The sequence below is a fragment of the Ovis aries genome, chromosome 24 (assembly GCF_016772045.2).
Source record: "Ovis aries strain OAR_USU_Benz2616 breed Rambouillet chromosome 24, ARS-UI_Ramb_v3.0, whole genome shotgun sequence".
In the NCBI taxonomy this organism is placed as follows: Eukaryota; Metazoa; Chordata; class Mammalia; order Artiodactyla; family Bovidae; genus Ovis; species Ovis aries.
Genome location: NC_056077.1, coordinates 19,145,034 through 19,170,745, shown reverse-complemented (window position 1 = coordinate 19,170,745; position 25,712 = coordinate 19,145,034). Strand labels below are relative to the sequence as shown.

Sequence of the window (25,712 nt, the reverse complement as noted above, 5' to 3'; positions counted from 1 at the left end):
AACATTTCAGGAAGCAGGCCTTTGGGAGTGCAGAGTGGTGGCAGTGATGATATTGTGGGCCATGTGCACAGGGTGAAGAGAAATTCCATTGGTTGTCCAGCTGGGAAAAGATGGAAATTGCTAACAGTGGCACTTGATAGGAGAAAAGTGGGTCAGGAAGGAACAGGCCCATAAGGTTGCCCAATGCTGGACAACACCATTTACAAGGAGGGGAATGGGGACCTTTGGAGTTGGGTAATCCAGTGCCCCTGACCAGGTCTCTGACGATAGTACTCTCTCCCCTGATTGAAAAGTGTGTTTGTTCCTGATGGGAAGGGATGAGTGCATTGATGCAGTGTCTGGTTTGACCAGATTGGTCTTCAAGATTGACTAGTTGGTCATGATGATCTCTCTTTTGACTTTTGTTTTTGACAAATAAGAAGTTGGCAAACGTATTGGGGAACGTATTGTTCCTGGGTCCATTAGAGTTTGAGTTAAGTACATAATACTGTGTGGTGGTGATTGTCATTTTAACACTGTCTGTTATCCAAAGGGAACGGTTAGATGTAAACTATTGAGATAATTCATGATTCTCTCTTGGGGACTAAATGTGAGTTAAACAACAACTAAAATAATTAAAGAAAACATATTTTGACTTCATATTTCTGTAACATTACGTGGTGTCTTTAGCAGGTCACATTAAATCGTTAGTCTTTTAAAAGAAATTTTATTCTACCAGGTACTTGTGAATCTGACATAAGGCCAGATTTTCTTCTAGTGCTGAAAATGGCAAGTACTGTTCTGAATTGGTGACAGCTACAGATTTAATGATTAGATCAAGGGAGGTGGCTTCAATTAAATAAATATCAGTTAAGTTGGTTGTCATATGGACCTCTTCTCCTGAGGTTAATTATGCTGTCCCTTCAACAATTCTCTCACATTACTGAGAATCCAACAATTCACTTCTGACACAAACTGCCTGGAGTTTGTGCAGATCCCACAGGTTAGTGACTCAGTCTCAGGAGACTGCCCCACTTCAAGTGCCAGCCGCAAGTATCAGGTTGTCTCAAATTCCTCCTTGCACTTTTGCCTGGCAGACCTCAAATTTAGGGGTTCCCATGACCACCCTCCCCCACTATGGATGATTTGCTAGAACATATGACTCATTTAGCTGGTAAAACATGATATTTATGAATTCAGTTTCATTATAAAGGCTACAACTCAGAAACAGCCAAGTGGAAGACCTGAATAGGGCAAGATTTGAATTAGGGGCATAGAGCTTCCATGTCCCCTCTGAGCATGCCAGCCTCCCAGCACATCAGTGTATTCACCAATTCTGAAGCTCCCCTGTGTGCTAAGTTGCTTCAGTCATGTCTCACTCTTTGCAACCCTAAGGACTAGCCTGTCAGGGTCCTCTGTCCTCTGTCCATGGGATTCTCTAGGCAAGAATACTGGAGTGGGTTGCCATGTCCTTCTCCAGGAAATCTTCACAACCCACGGATCAAACCCGCATCCCTTACGTCTACCTGTATTGACAAGCAGGTTCTTTACCACTCGTGCCATCTGGAAGCCATAAGCTCCCCTCAGTTCAGTTCAGTTACTCAGTCATGTCCTACTCTTTGCAACACCATGGACTGCAGCATACCAGGCTTCCCTGTCCATCAGCAACTCCTGGAGCTTGCTCAAACTCATGTCCATCGTGCTGGTGATGCCATCCAACCATCTTATTCCCTGTCATCCCTGTCTCCTCCTGCCTTCAATCTTTCCCAGCATCACAGTCTTTTCCAGTGAGTCAGACCTTTGCATCAGGTGGCCAGAGTATTGGAGCTTCAGCATCTATCCTTTCAATGAATATTTAGCACTGATTTCCTTTAGGATTGACTGGTTTGATCTCCTTGCAGTCCAAGGGATTGTCAAGAGTCTTCTCTAAGACCACAGTTCAAAGGCATCAATTCTTTGGCGCTCAGCTTTCTTTATGGTCCAACTCTCACATCCATATATGACTACTGGAAAAACCATAGCTTTGACTATACGGAAGCTCCCCTAGCCTTGTTTCAGTTTCAGTTGTGGTTCCTTTATGTAGGCATAATTTATTAAAGTATTGACCTTTGTTGATGAAACTTCAGCCACCCTTCCCTTCCTTAAGGGCTAAAGGTGGGACTGAAAGTTCTAGTCATTTGCCTGGGCTTTCTGACAAAGGTAGCTTCTCTTCAAACTATCAAAAAAAAACTCAGGTGTGGTCCAAACCCTGCTCCTTAATGAATAACAAGAAGTCTATCTGGGGACAAAGTAGTAACTGGGGACAAAGACCAAATGTTTTTTATTATACCACATTAGTACTCCAGTTATATCCCAAAAGTAGGAATAAGGTTGCGAGTGTGCTCAATCGCTCAGTCCTGTCCAACTCTTTGCAACTCTTTGTGATCTTGTGGACTACAACCCAGTCTCCTCTCTCCATGGAATTCTCCAGCCAAGAATATTGGAGTGGGTTGCTACTTCCTCCTTGAGGGGATCTTCGACACCCAGGGATTGAATCCCATCTCCTTGCATTGGCAGGCAAATTCTTTACCACTGAGCCACCAGGAGTAAGGTTACCGAAAGTTGATTTTGGTGATAAGTAACAATATGCATTTAGTTTTAATTTGATGACTTGTGTTTTTTTGGTCAAGAGAGTACAAATTGCATAGTTTCAGATTACAAGGAGCAAAGTCTTCCCTCAATCAGTATGAAATGGCACTCAGAATGTGTTATATATATGTTTTAATTTTATATATGCATTCCCTAATGCAATAAGGAAGCTCACTTTTAGGAAATTAGATACACAGAAATCATATTTCCTTTCACTGTGAATTTAAAGTTTCAAATGTACATAGTGCACAGGTAGTATGCACTATGTGTGTGTAGAGTCTGGGTTTGCATCTGAACTTTACCATGTACTTGTCACTTGACCTTGGATGAGCCACTTAGCATCTCTAAGCCTTGTTTTCTTCATGTATTAAGTGAAAACAATCACAGTAAATAGTTGTGAGGAGTCAATAAGACATTTGCAGGACATGGCACAATGCCTGGCATATAGATAAACATTTAATAATGGTAGTTATTATTAATTGCTTGCATGTACAGTGAAACTTACATGCATTGGCAGCTTCCAACAGGCCAGGAACTATACTATTTTGCCTTCTCTTATATGGGAAGTATGGGACAGTGTATAAAACATTGCTGGGCACGTAGTAGACACACGTTATCTATCACTTGAAAATAAAACCTGGTCTGGGTATCTGGGAAATACTGGAGTAACTCTGTAATGGAAACTTCCAGCTTGTTTCCAAAGCTAGCCTAAAACCCAGAGATGGAAAATCTTCCTCCTGAAACCATATAGAGCATGCATGAATCTAGCAATGGGGACAGGAGATCAGTGGCTAGGATATTGTTGGATCCAAAAGTGGGAAACTGATCCAGGAGACATTTTTATCATTGGCAGCATGCCTTGAGATTCAGTGAGTTTGGGAAAACCACATGAGAGTTCAGGAAGGAAGCAACAGATTTATTTCAGCCCATTGAGACACTCTTTGAGAGTCCACTGGCAAATACCATGTTTTGTGTATTGCTTCTCAGAGAAAATGAAAAACCTGGATCTGCTGTCAAAGGGCTTAGCAACTCCTTGAAGTTCACTTCTTGGGGAAGTCCCCAAGGACTAATTCTCCCTGTATCTTACCCATCTGTAGATTCTACTTTAGTAGACCACCACTGGACTAAGTTCTAGTCTAGAGTCTGGCACCAGTTCTGTGTGTCCTTGGGCAAGTTACACCCCCTCTATGAGCCTGTTTTCTTAGCTGCAATGAAGGATTTGGTACTAAATCACTGTTCCCCAAAGTGTGGCTTTGGTTACATTGTTAGTGTATGTGCTGCTGAAATGAGTGTACAAAGGGGTATTTTTTAATACATGAGATGATTTTTGCCTGATGAATACTTTTTATCCTATTTTTTTTTTATACTGTCATTTTAAATCTTTAATCAGATTCCATTCATGATTATCAGTCATATTACATGCCATGATTAGCTTTCTATAAACAATTTTGCCTTCTGTGTACAAATTGGTATCAATGAAATAAAAAATAAAACCATATACTAGGCAAAGAATTTTATTTATCTTTGTCTCAAACTTTATTCTTAGGCTTCTTCAGCTTCATTAGCTGCAAAGAATAAATTGTATATAAGCAAAAACTGAAAAGAGCTGCAGTGTCCAGGGGCTTAGGCTTAAAAATATTAGAGATCTAGATTTTATCAGATCCATAAACAAAATTTTAAAAAGCAGTCATAATATAAAATAGCAGCTCCCAGTAACTTCTTCAAGATTTATCTTCTTCAGAAGTTAACTCAATTCAGTTTGCTTCATTCTTGGAAGCCTCATCAAAATTCTCCACAAGATCTGGAACTTCATCATCATCCTCCTCTCCAGTGGCAAGTGGTGCTTTTCCATCCACAGATTGTTTGGGCAGAGCTTCAGCCAGTCTCCTTAAACTGGTGAGACTGTCGGCACCAAGCTGGTTTAAGATGCTGGGGAGCATTTCTGTCAGTTGCTTTGTCTCAGCGTAATGGTGAAAGTGTTTGCTGCCAGAGATGCCTGAACTTTAGGGTTGTTAAAGTGGATCACTGTTCCTTGATTTGTGAACATATTCACCTCTTCAATACCAGAGATATTGTTTTAAAGAGAACTGAAGTTTTTGTCATCTGCTGTGGCTGTTCTATGAACCTTGTATTAATGAAAGTGTAACTAGCATATTAGACCTATGACTTCATGGATAATGTTACTTTCAGTTCAGTTCAGTTGCTCAGTCGTGTCCGACTCTTTGCAACCTCATGAATCACAACACGCCAGGCCTCCCTGTCCATCACCAACTCCTGGAGTTTACTCAGACTCATGTTTATCGAGTCGGTAGGGTGATATTAAAGTGGATTTTTTTTATCCTTTCAAGAAAAGCCTTAGAGGAACGATAGTTGGGATGGTAAACGGATATAGAAGATCATAAAGGTTGTATAGGAATAGCTGATGTGTTTGTAAGTTCTAAGACTGAGTAATTCTAGTGCATTGCCATACTTTCATAAAGCCTTTGTGGTGATGGACTCAGTAGACAGGTCTAAATTTGAGTGGCTTTTAAAAAACTTGCCTAACTTAAGCAAATTGACAAATTTATTCTTATGCATTCATGGTGAAAATGCCCATGAGTTCGTTGTGTAGAATTTGAATTAGCATAGACTTTAGAAGTGGTGGCTTTTTTCTAAATAACAAAGAATGAATAATGTTGCTTCCTCTCACTTTTAGCAGATTCCTCAAAACCTGGATTGATCTTTAGTTCTTTTCACTCCTTGTTGGGGAACTCCCTAAGACAGGAGTTAGGGGTTCCCATTTGTTCTGTTGGGGGGGAAGAAAAAGCCACCCCCTATCTCTTGAATGCATGCCTGTGCCTGCTTTCTCTGTTCTGGAGATGCTGAGGATGCCCCATCCTAATGATCTCTGCTTTACTTCTTCCTGGAAGCCACTTTAAAGGTGCAGTGTGATGTGTGCCGTAAAATGAACATAAATTCTGAGGCAAGGTTTTTGAAAATTTCATATCACTTTTTGTTGTATTGGTTTTCACATAGTGGGAATCTTGAGAAGTAAAACGAGCAGTGGTGGAAATGAAATAAACTTGTGGGAGGTACTTTCTTTTTAAGCAAAACCCAGAAAAAATAGTGCAATCTTGATTGTGTAGTAGGAGCCAAGAAATCTGCTTTCAGATGTAGTCTGTGGTTTAGATTTTTTTTTTTTTTTTAAGTATTATCTGTGTTACCTTGACATTTTCTGTGTATCTTAACACTGTCATCATTCATTATCTACATTTAGTCGTTGACCTCTCTTCTGTAAATGATATTGTTCTGTTTCATTCTCAACGTAAAGGGCTATTCATTTGATATAGCATCTTGTAATAAATTGTTGCATGTTTCAAACTGTATAGTTTCTAAAAATTGCTATAAAGATGGCTTCAAGTCTTTTATTTTTCTGATCCATGTGTTATCTAGTCAATTCAGTTCAGTTGCTCAGTTATGTCTGACTCTGCAACCCCATGGACTGCAGCATGCCAGGCTTCCCTGTCGATCACCAACTCCTGGAGCTTGCTCAGACTCCTGTCCATCTAGTCAGTGATGCCATCCAACCATTTCATCCTTTGTCATCCCCTTCACCTCCGGCCTTCAATCTTTCCCAGCATCAGGGTCTTTTCCAGTGAGTCAGATCTTCACATCAGGTGGCCAAAGCTTTAACATCACTCCTTCCAATGAATATTCAGGGCTGATCTCCTTTAGGATTGACTGGTTTGATCTCCTTGCAGTCCAAGGGACTCTGAAGAGTCTTCTCCAGCACCACAGTAAAAAAGTGTCAATTGTTCGGCACACAGCATTCTTTATGGGCCACCTCTCACATCCATACATGACTACTGGAAAAACCACAGCTGTGACTAGATGGACCTTTGTCAGCAAAGTAATGTCTCTGCTTTTTAATGTGCTATCTAGCTTTTCTTCCAAGGAGCAAGCGTCTTTTAATATCATGGCTGCAGTCACCACCTACAGTGATTTTGGAACCCAAGAAACTAAAGTCTGTCACTGTTTCCATTGTTTGCCCATCTGTTTGCCATGAAGTGATGGGACTGGATGCCATGATCTTAATTTTTGGAATGTTGAGTTTAAACCAACTTTTTCACTCTCTTCATTCTCATCAAGAGGATCTTCAGTTCCTGTTCACTTTTGCCATAACGGTGCTTGTCTGAGGTTATTGATATTTCTCCCAGCAATCTTGATTCCAGCCTGTGCTGCATCCAGCCTAGCGTTACTCATGATGTACTCTGCAGATGAGTTAAATAAGCAGGGTGACAATATACAGCCTTGATGTACTCCTTTCCCGATTTGGAACCAGTCTGTTGTTCCATGTCCAGTTCTAACTGTTGCTTCCTGACCTGCATACAGATTTCTCAGGAGGCAGGTAGGGTGGCCTGGTAGTCCCATCTCTCTCAGAATTTTCCACAGTTTATTGTGATCCACACAGTCAAAGGCTTTGGCATAGTCAGTGAAGCAGAGGTAGATGTTTTTCTGGAACTCTCTTGCTTTTTCTGTGATCCAGTGAATGTTGGCAATTTGATCTCTGGTTCCTCTGCCTTTTCTAAATCCAGCTTGTACATCTGGAGGTTCTTAGTTCATGTACTGTTGAAGCCTGGCTTGGAGAATTTTGAGCATTACTTTACTAGCATGTGAGATGAGTGCAATTGTGCGATAGTTTGAACATTCTTTGGCATTGCTTTTGGGGTTGGAATGAAAACTGACCTTTTCCAGTCCTGTGGCCACTGCTGAGTTTTCCAAATTTGCTGGCATATTGAATGTAGCACTTTAACAGCATCATCTTTTAGGATCTTTTAGCTATCTAGTCAAAATTAGGTTAAAATAGAACAAAATGGTGACAGTGCAGTAACTTAAGATTCTTTTCTTCCTTCATTTTTTCTCTGTCATTGGTTTAATACAAAGTTTTTACATGATTTCATAATGAGAAACTCTCAGATGTTCCCCAATCGAGGTGGCATCTAATGTTCCAAGCCACAAGCTCTCAAACTTTGTAAATTTTGGTTTTGTCATCCATACTATCTTGTCTCCCGAGAAGAAGTAGTAAACTGTATTACTTAGCATATTGGAAGAATCTGTATTCAAGACTGTATTTTGCAGTATTAAAAAAAATCTCTTTCTTACTAAAATCTGTTTCATGACTTGCACAATACTCATCCTATACACACATTTACAAGACCCACCTTACTCAGGGTAGGTGTCAGGTTTTTGACAGTCTGTTTCCCTTGGGGCTTCCCTGATGGCTCAGTGGCAAAGAATCCACCTGCAATGCAGGAGGTGTAGAATCTATCCCTGGATTGGGAAGATCCTCTGGAGAAGGAAATGGCAGCTCACTCCAGTATCTTGCTCCTTTCCTGTCTCCTGAGAAACCTGTATGAAGCAACAGTTAGAACTGAACATGAAACAACTGACTGTTTCCAAATTTGGAAAGGAGTGCGACAAGGCTGTGTATTGTCATTTTGCTTATTTAACTTATATGTAGAGTACATCATGTGACATGCCGTCCTGCATGAAGCACAAACTGGAATTAAGATTGCTGGGAGAAATATCAATCACTTGAGATGCAGGTGATACCACTCTAATGGCAGAAAGTAAAGAGCCTCTTGGGCTTGGCTTCCCTTGTGGCTCAGCTGGTAAAGAATTTGCCTATAATGCAGGAAACCTGGGTTTGATCCCTGGGTTGGGAAGATCCCCTGGAGAAGGGAAAGGCTATCCACTCCATATTTTGACCTGGAGAATACCATGAACTGTATAGTGTATCGGGTCACAAAGAGTCGGATATGACTGAGCGACTTTCACGAAGAGCCTGTTGATGAAGGTGAAAGAAGAGAGTGAAAAAGCTGACTTAAAACTCACCATTCAGAAAACTAAGATCATGGTTTCCAGTCCCATTGCTTCATAGCAAATAGAAGGGGAAAAAGTAGAAGCAGTGGCAAATTTTCTTTTCTTGGGCTCCAAAATCACTGTGGATGGTGACTGCAGCCATGAAATTAAAAGAAAAGCTGTGACAAACCTAGATAGTGTATTAAAAAGCAAAGACATCACTTTGCTGACAAAGGTCCGTATAGTCAGATCTAAGATTTTTCCAGTAGTCATGTATATATGTGACAGTTGAGTCATAAAGAAGGCTTGAGCACTGAAGAATTGATTCTTTCGGATTGTGCTAGAGAGAAGGTTCCTAAGAGTCCCTTGGACTGCAAGGAGATGAAACCAGTCAATTGTAAAGGAAATTAACCCTGAATATTCTTTGCAAGGAATGATGCTGAAGCTGAAGCTCCAGTACATTTTGGCCATCTGATGCAGAGAGCTGACTTGGAAAAGAGCCTGATGCGGGAAAAGATTGAAGAGGAGAAAAGGGGTGGCATCACCAACTAACTCAATGAACGTGAATTAGAGCAAACCTGGGGAGATAGTGAACTGGCATGCCACAGTCCATGGGATCACAAAGAGTCAGTCACGACTTAGCAACTGAATAACAACTATTTCCCTAGGTGCAAAGGCTAGTCATTATTTACAGGTAATTGCTGATGAGTCAGGAGAAATTCTGAAAGGGGATATGTAAGGATTGTGACTTTCATCCTTGATCTGTAGACTAGAATTTGCAAACCTAGAGTGAGGTTGTTTAATACCTTCTCTTCTTGGGAAATTGCCATTGGATCAGTCAGTCTTGGTTTAGGTCTCTTGTGGGCAGCTGAATAGTTGGACTTTTAAAAATGAAAGGCACATAAAAAACACTTCTTTCCCAATCACACAAATAGTTATCTCCATGATAGTATAATCTCCATCTATGGAGTGTAAGTACTCAAGACCACACATTTAAAAAGATAAATTTAATACTGAGTCAGAATGAAAGATGTGCAAAGGTAGTGGTAGAGTTCAAAACCTTTTCAGGCCATTCTTAACATGTTTCCAGCGCCACTTTGGTTTTATCTTGGTAGACTAACCTTTTATTCATTGGGAGCCTTTTCACTTCTAAAATAAAGCCCTTTTAGGATGCTGAAACTTGAACTTTCATGGTGAGTTAAAGTAAAAAAAAAAAGGGGGGGGTGTATACTCAGAGACTTTTCTTGACTTCAAACCTTCCTATTAGAGAACCAGAATTGCTTAATTTATTAGAGCATTTGCTTTTCTAAGTTTCCAGCTCACAACCATTCCGTGGCCTAGCAGAAAGAGATAATAAAAAGTTAAGCAACAGGTAAAAATCTTTTACAGTTGCCTTTTCCCCAGTTGGAAGCAGAGTTTTTCTTTCCCTCTGGGCAGTTTGGCCTCTAAGCTCCTCCTTTTTCTGATTTGAAACTTTACTATTTGCATACAGTGTTTAAATTGATTCACTCACCACCAAGTTCTGAATGTCTCCAGCACTAGTACCTTTGACTCAGGCAGCTTAAGCAAAAGATTATAATAGTGGTTTAACAGGACAAAATCTTTAAAAACACACTTGAAGGTTGTTTTTACTCAAGATTTCCAAACAGATACAAACTGTTTTCAAAGAAGAGCCAGTCTCTGTGGTTTTCAACTTAGACATACATGAGCAGGGAAGCAGCTTTCCCAGATGGAATGTGGGTCTTTCATAGAGAACTTGTGAAGCTGAAAACTCATCTTGTTAAGTCTTGGCCTCCAGACTTGATTCTTTCACCGTTATATTCAAAGTAAAGTATGTGTAGTCTGAATTTTTCTTAAGGATCAACTCTAGGATGGGGTGCATAGTGCTTCAGGGAAAATAAACGTGTTTATATGCTGCCAGATTTTCATTCGCGTAAATTTGAGTGTCTTTTGTGGACCTTGTTTTTAAAAACTTTATGGTAAGAAAACAGATATAAAAATAAGTGAAAGTGTGAAGGGACAGAGACTCTAGGTCAACTTGAAGGAGTCAGGAGAGGAGTCCTATAAGAAGTAAAATCTGATCTGGGATTGAAATACCAAGAGTAGAGAGGGAGGAGGCATTCCAAACACAAGTAACAGTATGTGTAAAACTACAGCGGGTTGAGAAGCCACGGCATCTTGGGAAGCGGCAGACGTTTCAGTATGCCCGAGGGATGTGGAGTGAGAACAGGAGAATGGCAGTAATTGAGGCCAAATTAAAAAAAAAAACCTTGTATACCTTATTAAGGTTGGATTTGTAGGTGAAGGGGAGCTATTAAATAATTTTGAGTAGAGGCATGGCATATTCACATGGGCTATGTGTGTGTTAAAAAGATCACTCCAGTGGCAGTTTGGAAGAGAGATTGAAGGGAGCAATCCCAGAAGCAGGTAAATACTGCAGTAAAGATGGCAGAGGCCTGAACTGTAAAATTATTGAGGGAGGGATAGATATTTAGGAGTTAGAGCTTAACAAAGTTTGGCGTAATCTGTTGAAAAGTTTATTGCTTGCATATCCCACGTGGGTTTTAGGCTAAAAGGTGCTCAGCTCCTGAAGTTGCTCAGAGACCCAAGCTGATGTGGGTTCCACCATCATGTGTTGTACCATCTGTATTGTCTTGGTTACCATGGCAAGGGAAAAGACGGCTGAGATGTCTTGTGCCACCTTTAGGCTTGGGCTTGGAAATGATAAGTATCACATCTGCCTACAGCTCATCATGTCATTTCTGCCTATACCTGTTTGGCCAGAAATGGACACATTTCCTCATCTAACTGAAGAGGCTGGGAAACTGGGGGAACTGATGGCATGTTGGATGAGCTTCTCTGTCTGTGCTACAGTGTAGGGTCTTAAATAAGGTGCTTTATTTCTGAGTGTATTCCCTTATTTGTAAAATAGGAATATCAAGAGTACCAGCCTCACTCCCGAAGACTCTTAGAGGATCCCCAAGACACTTTTCGTAGAATCTGAAAGACCAGATTCTCTTCTTAGTAATACTAACATCATTTGTCCTTTAGACTTTGAGTCTACATGGTGTATTATATCACAAAAGATTGAATGAGAAGCACATACGGGAAATTAGCTGTCTTCTAAGCCAGACCTTAGAGACATTTTCAAAAATGTAAAACAATGTCGCTGTTCTTATTAAGTTTTTGGAAATACAGTTATTTTTCATAAAATTGTCATTTATGTTAACACATAATGATTTATTATTGATATTTAGTTTTTAGAAGCTATTATTTTCTTATGAAGACTTCCTCTTTCCCTAATTCTTCAATATTTTTATTCTTTGTACTATACATACTTTGATAACCTTGCTTAAAATGCATACATATAAAATAACAATTATGTGTCTTTATTTTTATTTTTAAAATTGTTATATTAACAGTGTTGTGTTAGTTTCAGATATATAGCAAAGTGATTATCCAAACACAGGTATCTATTCTTTTTCAAATTCTTTTCCCATTTAGTTATTACAGAATATTGAGCAGAATTCTCTGGGGGTGCTTGTTGAAGGTCCTTGTTGGTTATCTATTTTAAATATAGCAGTGATGTTTTAAGTGAATTAATACAGTATTTTTAAATTTTTCAGTTAAAAAAAGTACCAGCCTCATAGGGCAGCTTTAGGGATTAACTGCTATCACAACTCTAAAACGCCTAGCATTGTGTCTGGCACAATAAAGATATTGGAGGGAATCTTTAAGTTTGATCTTGAACTTTTCTTCTTATGTGCCGTAGGTGGGTGTCCTCAGTCATATCCGACTCTTTCGCGACCCCATGGACTATAGCCTGCCAGGCCCCTCTGTCCATGGGATTTCCCAGGCAGTAATACTGGAGTGAAATGCCATTTCCTTCTCCAGGGGATTATCCCAACACGAGTCAAACCTAAGTCTCCTGACTCTCCTGCATTGGCAGGGGGATTCTTTACCACTGAGCCACCTGTGATTATTTACTTAGTGGATTATAACCAACAATTAAAAACCAAGTTAAAAAAAGAAGCAGCGTAAATTAGAGTTCATCATCGAAGTGAGAGTAAATGTGCTTCATAAGTTGTGTGGGTGTGTGTATGCATTTGGTCAGCATGTAACTTGTTTCGTCACTGATTGTTGCAGTTCAAGTTGGAAAGACACTGATTTAGTTCAAGCTCTCATTTTACAGTGACTGAAAGACTTAAATATACTAAACAAAAAAAATGAGTGTATTCTACTATACTTTTTTGAAAGAGGCAGTTTAAACTGCGTTAATGTGTTTACTTATTTTTGGTTGCCCTGGGTCTTCATTGCTGTGCACAGGCTTTCTCTAGTTGTGGCAAGTGGGGGCTTCTCTCTGTTGCAGTGTGCTGGCTTCTTATTGCAGTGGCTTCTCTTGTGAAGCTCCTGGGTGCCTGGGCTATAGTAATTGCGGCACGTGAACTCAATAGTTGTGGCTCATGGGCCTTAGAAAGTGTGGCCGCCAGTTGTTGTGCATACTGGCTCAGTAGTTGTGGTGCAGCACACTTTAGTTGCTCCACAGCATGTGGAATCTACAAATATCAAGGATCAAACCCATGTCTCCTGCATTGACAGGCAGATGTCTATCCACTGTACCACCAGAGAAGTCCATAGTTTTAAAAGTAGGCTTGAAAAAAATCATCCTTAACTTTGAGAAAGAGTAGAACATGGATTTGAATTTCCAAAGTGTTTGTTAGATGCCAGTTAGTCCTTTTCATTTTACCATATACACTTCCTGCCTTCTTGGAACTTTAATCCAAGATGTAGTCCCTAAAACAGTAACATCTTTTCTGTACTTGTCATTTTTTGCTATCTCCTTGAGAGCCATGAATATATATGTTCCATAGGGGTAAAATGCATAATGCATTCAAGCCTTGAATCCATAGTAGAAATAATTATTTATTATAATAGGGGGTCATCATAGACAATAAAAAATATTCAGTCAGAAGAACTTACTGAGGAAGGAGTTAATGAATATTTTTTTTCTGTTTTTTTCTCTTTTTGACCTGTAAGAAACAAGTACGAAAGTTGTATTTAAGTTTAACAAAGTATTTAAGTGACTTCTCTTACAATGAATAGTGATGTCAACCTGCTGTGTCTTTTTCAGAGCAGTGGTGGATAATAATGCTTCCATTTTGATTAGCCCATGCTGAGTGAATAGGAGTTAATCCTGGCTGCCTCGCAGAAGTAGATTTGTTACATAATTTATGCTACCCAGAAGCCCTTTGAGGAGGTCTTTATCATCTTATTATCCGGACAGTATCCATCTAGGCCTGAAGATTAATTTTTGTTGTTCTCATCTAGTTCCACCAGACTGATTTAACAGCAACTTGCTGTTAAATGCTGGCACTTGGTTTTTGCTTTTGACACAAAGGTATGCTAATCAAGAATGGCTGTTAGGAATCCTGTAATGTTTCAATTAGTGATTTATTGTCATTTAGAGGGTTCCCCCCCACCCCATTAAACCGATTTAACTTCAGAAAAATGAGTCAGTTCAGGGTTTCAAGCATTTCTTCTTCAACTAGCCTCCAAAAAAGGTTTATTAATGATTCTGTCTTGTAAATTGCTGCTGCAGTTCATTTGTGTCAGTCCCGTCGCTGCTGAAACAAATGCAGGAGGAACGTCAGTTTAGTTTTCCTTCATCTGGCACATGGACTTCTTAACTCTATTACTGGTAGATGCCTGCTGTTAAACAAGTCTGTACTATTTTTTATGACTTGCTGAGAAGTCATGTGGTAGTGTGATCCCTGTCCCCAACTACCAGTGCTTAAACTTATAATTTTCAATGTATTGTGTTAAAACAGACTTCTAATTCTGGATATTTTTCTTTTCAGTTTTAAACCTAAAGGTGGAAGTTCTATTTTTAGAAAATACTCTCCTAGAAAAGTTACTGGTGTCGCTACCCCAAATACTAGGCCTAAGGGAAATACTAGGCCTAAGGGTGGGAAGAGCAAGAGCTGACTGTTTCACATGGCTAAGCAGAATGTGTGGGCTGGTCTGCCAGCCAGCAGAGGTGAAAGCTGCCCTTTGCTTTCTTGGCAAGTACAACTGGCTGTGAAGGCCCTGATTAGGACTTTAGGTTTTGGCCTTTTCCTGGCAGTTATATGAAACATAGTCTATTGTCTCCAGTGGTTCTGAAGAGATGCAGGGCCTTGATGGTCCACATCCCTTGTCCTCTTTGCAGGAAATGTGCTTCATCCCTCAGAATTTAGCCAATCTGTCATCAAGCAAATTTTTTAAAACACTGCAGTGTAAAAAAATATCTTAAGTAGTGTAAAACTTGCTGTGAGTTCTTCATGTTCATTATATAGCATGCAAACAAGCTGTTGGCTTTTGCCCTTACATCTCTAGACACCTTAAAAGTCATTCCTTTGTTTATTGTGATAGAGAAAAAGCAGTTTGGACCAGCACCAGAAGGTTTTTCATTGCTTGGAGAACCCTTGGAGCTTCGTACAGTGCTGCATGGCTATGGCTTGAATAAACTGTCTGGACTTTCACCCTTGCTTGAAGGACAGGCAAGAGTGATTTCCATTATTATGTGGATTTTTCCCAGGGCACTAAGTTGCAGGTCAAAAAGAGGTACTACAGGGTGAACATCTCCCAATTTTAGCTTCAAATTTTGGCTTTTGCTGTTCGAGGTGAAAATTAACTTGCAGAATAAGGAGAGATAGGACTATATACTGCTGACTAAGAAGCTGTGTTTGTATCACATTATCTGGTTAACTGATGAGGTAGGGAATAATTTGGAACAATGAGACGATTTCCTCTTTTCTCTCTGATGGTAGTAGGGTGTTGAGAGGCAAGGTGTCCAGGAATTGGATCTTAGGAGCCAGCTCTTGAGTGGTGAAATTAAGGCCTACTCTACATCCTTAGGGCTTCGGTTCCTTGACTGTTGAGTATTTGATAACAACATAGAATTGGTATATATAGCTATCATCTATTGAAAACTAACTGTGCTAGGGACAATGCTAAGCATGTCGTACTCATCATTTATTCAATCGTGAGTTAATACATTTAAGTGCATAGACTAGTACCTTGTACAGAGTGCTCAATAAATATCAGAGATTATTATTCAATAGATACTTTCAAAACATTTACTTACATGATAAAGCTTAGGTGCCCAGGACAAAATGTTGAATAAAATAATTTCCACTCTTCTGGAAATTGCTTTCTAGTAGGGGGAGTGGAAAATAAATAAGTTAACCAGAATTTCAGAGAGTGGTATGTGCTAAAGAAATAAAATAGTGTGCTGGATCAGAGGGAGATGGTACTTTAGATTGGTTGGACAAGGAATACATCTCAGCATTTGAACTGAAATCCTCTGATACGAAGGAGCCATTTATTCTTCACAGTGACCCTTTGTCCCAATTTTCAGGTGAGAAAACAGAGATGCAGGGTGACTAAGTATGTGTGGAAAGTGAATAGAGCTGGGCTGTACAGACCCTATCATTCTGCATCCAAAGCATATCATGTCCTTCCCAGAAGGGCAGCTGTAGGAGTTGAACTATATGCAGTTGGTTTTGAGTAAAAGAAATGGAGTTGGTTGCAATACAGGTAAAACCCTCAGGCAATTTAGAAAAGTTGTAATTTCATGGACCCCCACAATCCTGGGATGCAAAATTTGAGTATGAGTGTGTGTATGTATGTATATTTTATTCTAGAATCCAAAGCTATATTCAACTTCTCAAAGGTGATGACAAAAACAGCCTGTGCACCACTGCTTTCTTTTAGGATGTTTTTAATATTGTTTTTTTCGGAAGTAAGGCCTACTTGCTAGGGCAGAGTTTTGTTTTTTTTTTTTTTTTTTCACTTTGGTGATTTATTATTTACAAATCTCTGCTTCTATACAGGATAACAATTGCACTGTTTTGTTTTTTTTTTTTTTAATGAGATAAAATGGCATCGCTGATGTGGCCAGTGGGCCCAGGCCCCACTGCTCGGTCCTGGGAAGGAGTGCCTGGTCTGGAGCCCTCTGGCCAGCAAACCTGCCAGGGGCCAGGGGCTGATACAGCCCCCTACCCTCCCACCTCATCCATCTGGGGTTGCAACTGGCCTGGCAGAGTAGGGGCAGAGCTGACAGAGGTCCTGGTGCTGCAGGTAGACGCCAGTCCCCCACGTGTCCTCAGTGAGGGTCAGTCCCAGAGGGCCCAGGGGTGGCCGCCGTGCTCAGAGGACCTGCTCTGTGCTGGAGGCTGAGATGTCCAGGAGCCACCTGGCCACATAGGGGTTTAGTTCGTCCTTGTCTTGGCAGAGTGTCCACATGTACAGCGTTTGCAGTACCGTCTCCAGGTCGCCCTAGACCACCTTGCCTTTGGAGTTCTTGATCACCATCACCATCTGGGCCTGGAAGGTGATGATCAGCACAGACCCCTGCTCCATTATCATGCCCATGGCCATATCGATGTCAGTGTCCACGATATGGGAGTGCAACTGGAGGGCCAGACCCTTGGCCTGCTGGATCAGTTTGGCCAGTTGGCTGTAGACAGCTTCATAGCACCAGTCTTTGAGAATGTCAAGCTCCTGGGAAATCATGGCCTCTAGAACGTTGGGGATGATGTCGTTCTCACACTGCTACAGGAACCAGTCCTTATCGATAGCGGGGTCTACACGCAGGATCTCTGTGAGCACCTCTGACATCTCCATCTTCGAGAACAGGCCTCCCAGCAAGCCTGTGATCTTGTCTGTCAGTATGTGGGACTCCCAGATGAAGTCGTCGTCGCTCTCTTCATATTTCATTTTCATCTCGAAGAACTGATTGAACACACATTGTTGTCCCTGAAGTTCTTCCACTGCTAGTATCACTTGGAGTCCTTGTGTAGCACGACCCCCAGTGCCTCCTCGTTGCCCTCAAACATTTTCTCTTCCTTGAATTTCTCTCTGTCGAATTCCTTCCTTTTCAAGGGCCGTTCAGGCCATTGGTAGCGTCTGGTCTGTCCCACGATGCTCTCATTGATCTCCTTGACAGACTCCACGCCCTGGGAGAGGACTTTGAAGGCAGTGGTCCAGCCGAGCTTCTCCCCACCTTTGGACACTGACTTGGCAGATTGCTTGGCGGTCTTGGCTGCTTCTTCCACACTCTCCTTGATATTTCTGCCAAGGTCACTTTTACTGACTTCGTCAAGACTCTCTTTGACAATGCCCATAATCTCCCCTAGCTTCTTCCTGATCACCTCACTCGTCCGCTGTGTTTTCAGTTCATTGGTTTTGTATTTCCTCCTGGCTTCCTGGAATGCATCTGACTCTTCCAGCTTCTTGGCCTTATTTCAGAACTTTTTTATACTTTGTTTCATTTCTTTGTTTTTGGCTAATTCCTCTTTGATGTTATTGAGCAAACTGGAGAGAAACCCTCTTCTGTTTCCAGAGGAATAGGATTTGGACAGGGTTAGTTCTCCCCTTGGCTGGGCAGCTGGTAGGTACCATGGGGTAGCACCCCTAGATTGTGGCTGGACAGGAGATGGACTCCGCTGCCAAAATATCTCTGTGGGCAGTGGCACCAGCCTGCCCACAGCGCTGCCACTGCCATGGTAGAGGATCCTGTGTGCTAGGGCAGAGTTTTAATAGAGAGCATTGCAAATGACCATTCAGTTCAGTTCAGTTGCTCAGTCTATTCAACTCTTTGGGACCCCATGGTCTACAGCATGCCACACTTGCCTGTCCTTTACTATCTCACGGAGCTTGCTCCAACTCATCTCCATTGGGTTGGTGTTGCCACCCAACCATCTCCTCCTCTGTCATCCACTTCTCTTGCTGCCTTCAGTCTTTCCCAACATCAGGGTCTTTTCCAGTGAGTCGGCTCTTCTCATCTGGTGGCCAAAGTATTGGAGCTTCAGCATTACTCCTTCCAACGAATATTCAGGACTGATTTCCTTTAGGATTGACTGGTTTGATCTCCTTGTAGTCCAAGGGACTCTCAGGAAGCTCCATCACTACAGTTCAAAAGCATTAATTCTTTGGCATTCAGCCTTTTATCCAACTCTCACATCCGTACATGGCAACTGAAAAAACCACAGCTTTGACTAGACAGACCTTTGTCAGCAAAGTAATGTCTGTGCTTTTTAGTATGCTGTCTAGGTTTGTCATAGCTTTTCATCCAAGGAGCAAGTGTCTTTTAATTTCATGGCTGCAGTCACCTTTCGCAGTGATTTTGGAGCCCAAGAAAATAATGTCTGTCACTTGTTCCATTTTTTCCCCATCTGTTTGCCATGAAGTGATGGGGCCAGATGCCAGATCTTAGTTTTCTGAATTTGGGGTTTTAATCGAGCTTTTTCACTCTCCTCTTTCACTTTCATCAGAGGCTCTTCAGTTTCTCTTGGCTTTCTGCCATAAGGGTGGTGTCATCTGCATATCTGAGGTTATTGATATTTCTCCTGGCAGTCTTGATTTCAGCTTGTGCTTCATCCAGCACAAGTAGATCTCATGATGTACTCTGCATATAAGTTAAATGTCTGTTGACAATACACAACCTTGATGTACTCCTTTCCAAATTTGGAACCAGTCCATTCTTGGACTGCATACAGGTTTCTCAGGAAGTAGGTAAGGTGGTCTGTTATTCCCATCTCTTGAAGAATTTTCCACAGTTTGTTGTGATCCATAGTCAAGAACTTCAGCATAGTCAGTGAAGCAGAATTAGATGTTTTTTTTCTGGAATTCTCTTTCTTTTTCTATGATTCAACAGATGTTGACAATTTGATCTCCGGGTCCTCTCCATTTTCTAAATCCAACTTGTGCATCTGGAAGTTCTTGGTTCACGTACTGTTGAAGGCTCGCTTGGAGAATTTTGAGCATTACTTTGCAAGCGTGTGAGATGAGTACAATTGTGCAGTAGATTAAGCATTCTTTGGCATTGCCTTTCTTGGGGATTGGAATGAAAACTGACCTTTTCCAGTACCGTGGCCACTGCTGAGTTTTCCAAATGTGCCGGCATGTTGAGCGCAGCACTTTCACAGCATCATCTTTTAGGATTTGAAATAGCTCAACTGGAATTCCATCACCTCCACTAGCTTTGTTCGTAGTGATGCTTCCTAAGGCCCCCTTGACTTTGCACTCCAGGATGTCTGGCTCTAGGTTAGCGATCACATTAGCATGGTTATCTGGGTAGCTAAGATCTTTCTTGTACAGTTCTTCTGTGTATTCTTGCCACCGCTTCTTAATATTTTCTGCTTCTGTTAGGGCCATACCATTTCTGTCCTTTATTTTGCCCATTTTTACATGAAATGTTCCCTTGGTATCTCTGATTTTCTTGACGAGATCTCTGGTCTTTCCCATCCTGTTGCTTTCCTCTATTTCTTTGCATTGTTCACTTAGGAAGCCTTTCTTCTCTCCTTGCTATTCTTAGGAACTCTGCATTCAAATGGATATATCTTTCCTTTTCTCCTTTGCCTTTCACTTTTCTTCTTTTCTCAGCTATTTGTAAGGCCTCCTCAGACAACCATTTTGCCTTTTTGCATTTCTTCTTCTAAGGGATGGTCTTTATCACTGCCTCCTGTACAGTGTCACAAACCTCTGTCCACAGTTCTACAGGCAGTATGTCTGTCAGATCTAATCCCTTGAATCTATTTGTCACTTCCACTGTATAATCATAAGGGATTTGATTTAGGTCATACCTGAATGGTCTAGTGGTTTTCCTACTTTCTTCAAGTCTGAATTTGGCAATAAGGAGTTCTTGATCTGAGCCACAGTTAGCTCCTGGTCTTGTTTTTGCTGAGTGTATAGAGCTTCTCCATCTTTGGCTGCAAAGAATATAATCAATCTGATTTTTATATTGACCATCTGATGATGTCCATGTGTAGAATTGTCTCTTGTATTGTTGGAAGAGGGTGTCTGCCATGACCAGTGCCTTCTCTAGCAAAACTCTGTTAGCCTTTGCCCTGCTTCATTTTGTACTCCGAGAACAAACTTGCCTGTTACTCCACGGATCTCTTGACTTCCTACTTTTGCATTCCAGTCCCCAGTATTTTTAATTTAATTGTCTGCTTATCTTTACCCTCATTAATGTGCCCTTTGGTCTCATGCCATATGAGTGCACATTTGTGAAATAAGTAACTTGACCAAAAAAAGAAACGTCCAAACATTGGGGCCTCAGGTTTCAACCTACAGGGAATATATTTCCAATAAAGACACACTAATGTGAGCATTTCCTATCACTGTCTTCAAAACCTGAATAATTTCTAAATAGACTTTTTAGTACTTGACACCGAAGAGAAATTGTTTCCACCATAGTAATTGAAACCAAGAGAGTAGCAAAGTTATGGTCAGGTCTGGTCTTTCAGTTTCATAGGATGTGGTTTAGATCCAGTAGCCTATATTAGTCAGAAGATTGATCATGTTATTGCATAGGGAAAGACTTACAGGAGTTTTTACTTTGCAGTCATTCACGTGGTATCTGAGTGCTGGGAGGAGGTTTTTCCTTGGAAATGTGAAGACGACAGAAGCATACACAATAGGATAAAGCAGCTGAAAGTGCTCTATGGTACTTTTGCTTGAACGAGGCTTAAGATGGTAAGAATTGCAAGAAAGATTCTTTTTCTCTTAGTCATATCATCTTTCAAATAGCATCCTCCTGGTCCACCCAGTTGTCATGAGATTTTACAGTTTGCTCAAGCTTGGGATCATTGGTCCTAGTGTTCAACTAAGAAGTCTCTTGATATATTTGGTTGAAATTGTGGCCTGCTAAGTTGGTCTCTGACCATGGTATCAGATCTTCTGTTTCTTTGCTCTGTAAGTAGATCTGAGTGACATAGTTGTGTCTTGGTCGGGACTGTTTCTGTTGTGACAGGAAAACTGCCATCTGGCTTATGCTAAAGGAGAATTAATTGGCTCATACAACTGTGAGGTTCAGGCTTTGATCTGACTTTAGGTACAGTTGGATTCAGGGTTCAAATAATGTCTTTAAAACTGATTTTGTCTCTTGGCACTGGTTTTATTCTTGTGTCTTACACGCATTTAAATTGAGACCCATCTGATAAGAAGAGATAGTTTAACCCTCACAGTGACCCTTGGATAGGCATTATTGTTTTCTTTGGTGCTCTTTCTGATAAAAAGACCAAAGCAGCTCCAACCTTCCTTGCCTTTAGTGCAAAGATTCACTTTGTCTGACTTAGGTCTCTTGCATATTTCTGACCCAGTTGTTGAAAGCCAAGGACATAGGGAGACTTTGGTGGGCTTGAGTCACATAGTTCATTATCAGCCCTACCCAACATACATGACTAAGAGTGAGGGAGTTGGATCTTTCTAGTGAAGAAAATTGAGTGGCCAACTGATGAAGAACCTGGATGCTGGGGGAGCAGATGAGTCTGTGCTGCAAGCCTTTGATCCAATCTGAAGCTAAAAGGCCATATATTAAGTCTGTGGTCTGAATCCAGACTATTAACCGTTTCAAGTGCACCATAGTTCCATTTTGAATGAAATACTTGCTCCCTGGGCATGTGATTCACTCAGGTTCAAGTCCATGGGTCAGACCCTTCTACCCGCAATGGTAAACTTATGATAGTTCTGTTCAGTTCAGTTCAGTTGCTCAGTTGTGTCTGACTCTTTGTGACCTCATGAATCGCAGCACGCCAGGCCTCCCTGTCCGTCACCAACTCCCAGAGTCCACCCAAACCCATATCCATTGAGTTGGTGATGCCATCCAGCCATCTCATCCTTTGTCGTCCCCTTCTCCTCCTGCCCCCAATCCTTCCCAGCATTAGGGTCTTTTCCAATGAGTCAACTCTTCGCATGAGGTGGCCAAAGTATTGGAGTTTCAACTTACGATATGGGGACTCTTACTCATTAGATCTGTTATTATCATTAGACTGTTATTCATTAGATGGTCTTTATCTTTTTTGTGTGTGTATGGGACATGGGGAAGGTTCATTTTCTTTTGAAACAGTACATCAGGGGAATTTAGATATTATTGAAACATGATTAATCTCTTTCTGTTCCCTGCTCTGCACCCCACTCCCATCATTTAACAGTACTGTCTTGAAATCCTCGGAGCTAAAATTGTTGAATTTGTCAATCTTTTGATGCAATTTATAATGAAGCAAATGGTCTCTCATGTTTTCCGTCCTCCTCTGGCAGTTTGATATTTTTCCTAAAATATAATGTCTAAAAGTAATTTTGGTAAGGTATGTTGGGTTTTGTTTTTTTTTTAAGAAATTGAATTAGTTGACAAATATTACCAGGTGATGTTGGAAGAAATACACTCCCAGTACAGTCCCATTATATAAGTTGACACTACTTTTTTTGAATTTAGATTGATTTTATGTGGTGACTCAGCTGATAAAGAACTTTTCTGCAGTGCCAGAGAACCAGGTTCAATTTCTGGGTCAGGAAGATCCCCTGGAGAAGGGCATGGCCACCCACTCCAGTATTTTTGCCTGGAGAACTCCGTGGACAGAGGCACTTGGGCTGCAGTCCATGGGGTTGCAAAGGGGCAGATACTGAGTGACTAATACTTTTTACTTTTCATACACACACATACACGTATAATATGTTTTTGCATAGTCTTTGATCTGTTGTTCCACTTCTGGGAGTTTATTCTCAGAAGCTGAATTTTAGCTGCATAGTCTGTTTATTATCCCAATATTGTTTATAATAGTGAACTGTTGGAAGCAAACTAAATGTCCAACCATTAGAGTTTAAACTGTCAAATTATCAATGAAAGACATATCTGGCAATTAAATATGTTTTAACAGAGTGTCTCAACCCTTCTGCAACCCTTCTGCAGTGTAGCACCAAATTTTTGACAGATTGAAATCGTAGGCAATAAATAGTTTATGGGTTATGTGAAATAGCTGGTGTGTCAGTGGTAATACTGCCGCAGTCTTGGTGGTACAGCCATTGATTTGCGGCTCTTTTAAAGCATTTGATGAGGAAAGATTTATATGAAAAAGTGTTTTCAAACAGTTTGCAAAATAGAATGTACATTATGACTCAGTTTGTTTAAAAGTTGGATATGTGTACTATGAACATGCATGTATTTATTTATGTGTGCCACCTATATGCTTATATAGACCACTGGAAGGATATATTCCAAAATACTAATTTAGGTGGAGGGATTGTGTTGGTAAGTTGTGTTCAACTCTTTTGGGACCCCCATGAAGTATAGCCTCCCAGGCTTCTCTGTCCATGGGATTTCCCAGGCAAGAATACTGGAGTGGGTTGCTATTTCTTTTTTCAGGAGATCTTCCTAAGATGGGTCGAACCAGAGTCTCTTACATTGGCAGGAGGATTCTTTACCACTGAGCCACCTGGGAAGCGGCAGGTGGTGGGGTACTACGGGACTTTTTCTCTTTATGCTACTCCATATTTTCTAAACTTTACAGAATAACTGTAATGTTTTTGAATTTTGCAGTGGGAAAGAAAGCCTTAGTGGTCTTACTTCTCTGACCAGCTTACTGATGTAATTGAAAAAAGATATTCTTTTATTATACAGATCTTTTTTCTGTCCCTCTTCCTTTTCTTATCTACTAAGCTTTAGCAATCAGCTTCCATCATGGAGCTCTGTAAAAAAATGATAAATGTGGTCTTAATGAATTTGGATTTTTTTTTTTTTTTAAGAATCAGCAAACATTTAAATGTTAGCAAACATCACCTTTGTTACCATGTGATGAACATGAGAGCCGTTTAGTAGAAATGTGGCTCTAGAAACTACATCTGTACATTTGTGGTCATTCAGGTGCCCCTCTAAGAAGACAGCTGCATGCAGTCATTTATCATCTGTATATTGGATTCCTTTCTCATCTTTTGACTCATTTCATAGTTTCCTTTCTTGCCTTTCTTAGATACAAAGACCATATCTCAACTCCAGTTAACTATTTTTCATCAGTAACTACTGAATTCTACAGGTGACTGAAAAGTGAACAGTTGATGTGGCGATTGGGTGTTTGAGGAATGATTATCTAGTAAATGTAAATTATCAGGTAGATGTCTGGGATGGCTGGTACCATATGCTAATTGGAAGCAGGCAGTTGGTGCCTAACCAGTGGTTTTACCTTCAGTGTGACATAATGAGGCCTGTATTCTGAGGATGAGCTACAAGCTAAAACCAGAGTTAAAGAGTATAGCGGTCAGGCTATTTTTATTGTGGTACCATGGAGCAACATCAGGTCAAGAAGCAACAGTTAGAACTGGACATGGAACAACAGACTGGTTCCAAATTGGGAAAGGAGTACATCAAGACTACATATTTTCACCCTGCTCATTAACTTATATGCAGAGTACATCATGTGAAATGCGGGGCTAGATGAAGCACAAGCTGGAATTAAGATTGCCAGGAGAAATTTCAATAACCTCAGATATGCAGATGACACCACCCTAATGGCAGAAAGTGAACAGGAACTAATAAAAAGCCTCTTGATGAAAGTGAAAGAGGAGAGTGAAAAAGTTGGCTTAAAGCTCAACATTCAGAACACTAAGATCATGGCATCCGGTCCCATCATTTCATGGCAAATAGATGGGGAAACAATGGAAACAATGACAGACTTTATTTCTTTGAGCTCCAAAATCACTGCAGATGGTGACTGCAGCCATGAAATTAAAAGATGCTTACTCCTTGGAAGGAAAGCTATGATCAACCTAGACAGCATATTATAAAGCACAGACATTACTTTGCCAACAAAGGTCCGTCTAGTCAAAGCTATGGTTTTTCCAGTAGTCGTGTATGGATGTGAGAGTTGTACTGCAAAGAAAGCTGAAGAATTGATGCTTTTGAACTGTGGTGTTGGAGAAGACTCTTGAGAGTTCCTTGGACTGCAAGGAAATCCAAAGAATTGGTGCTTTTGAACTGTGAGCACCAGAGAATTGATGCTTTTGGACTGTCGTGTTGGAGAAGACTCTTGAGAGTCCCTTGGACTGCAAGGAGAGCCAACCTGTCTATCCTAAAGGAAATCAGTCCCGAATGTTCATTGGAAGGACTGATGCTGAAGCTGAAACTCCCAATACTTTGGCCATCTGATGCAAAGAACTAACTCATTAGAAAAGACCCTGATGCTGGGAAAGATTGAAGGTGGGAGGAGAAGATGACAGAGGATGAGATGGTTGTATGGCATCACTGGCTCAGTGGACATGAGTTTGAGTATGCTCTGGGAGTCGGTGATGGACAGGGAAGTCTGAAGTGCTGCAGTCCATGGGGTCACAAGGTCCATGGGGACACTACTGAGTGACTGAACTGAACTGATGGAACATAAACCCAAGATGGCGCTCTGTTTGTAAACAGTAAATTTAGCTAATGAAAAAGCTGGTGCAGAAACACAGAG

At 40.8% G+C, this 25,712-nt stretch overlaps 2 protein-coding genes and 1 pseudogene across 15 annotated transcripts in view; 1 reads left to right on the top strand and 2 right to left on the bottom strand.

Moving 5' to 3' along the window:
- DCUN1D3 (defective in cullin neddylation 1 domain containing 3) overlaps window positions 1-25,712 on the top strand; it is a 63,770-nt gene that overhangs the window by 7,438 nt on the left and 30,620 nt on the right. For 3 of the 14 annotated variants that reach the window (XM_012104232.5, XM_060405803.1, XM_042240501.2), the window contains one exon: window positions 20,840-20,970. The exons of the other annotated variants lie outside the window; for them this stretch is intronic. The gene's annotated coding sequence lies outside the window, so the exon portion shown is untranslated. The remainder of the gene's footprint in view (window positions 1-20,839; window positions 20,971-25,712) is intronic. 14 annotated transcript variants of the gene reach the window in all.
- On the bottom strand, window positions 4,106-4,660 carry LOC101107031 (transcription factor BTF3). Its single transcript, XM_004012420.6, is given in 2 exon segments — window positions 4,106-4,570; window positions 4,573-4,660. Coding segments are annotated over 2 exon segments (291 nt in total). The 5' UTR covers window positions 4,655-4,660; the 3' UTR covers window positions 4,106-4,361.
- On the bottom strand, window positions 16,194-19,931 carry LOC101122491 (mitochondrial import inner membrane translocase subunit TIM44-like; annotated as a pseudogene).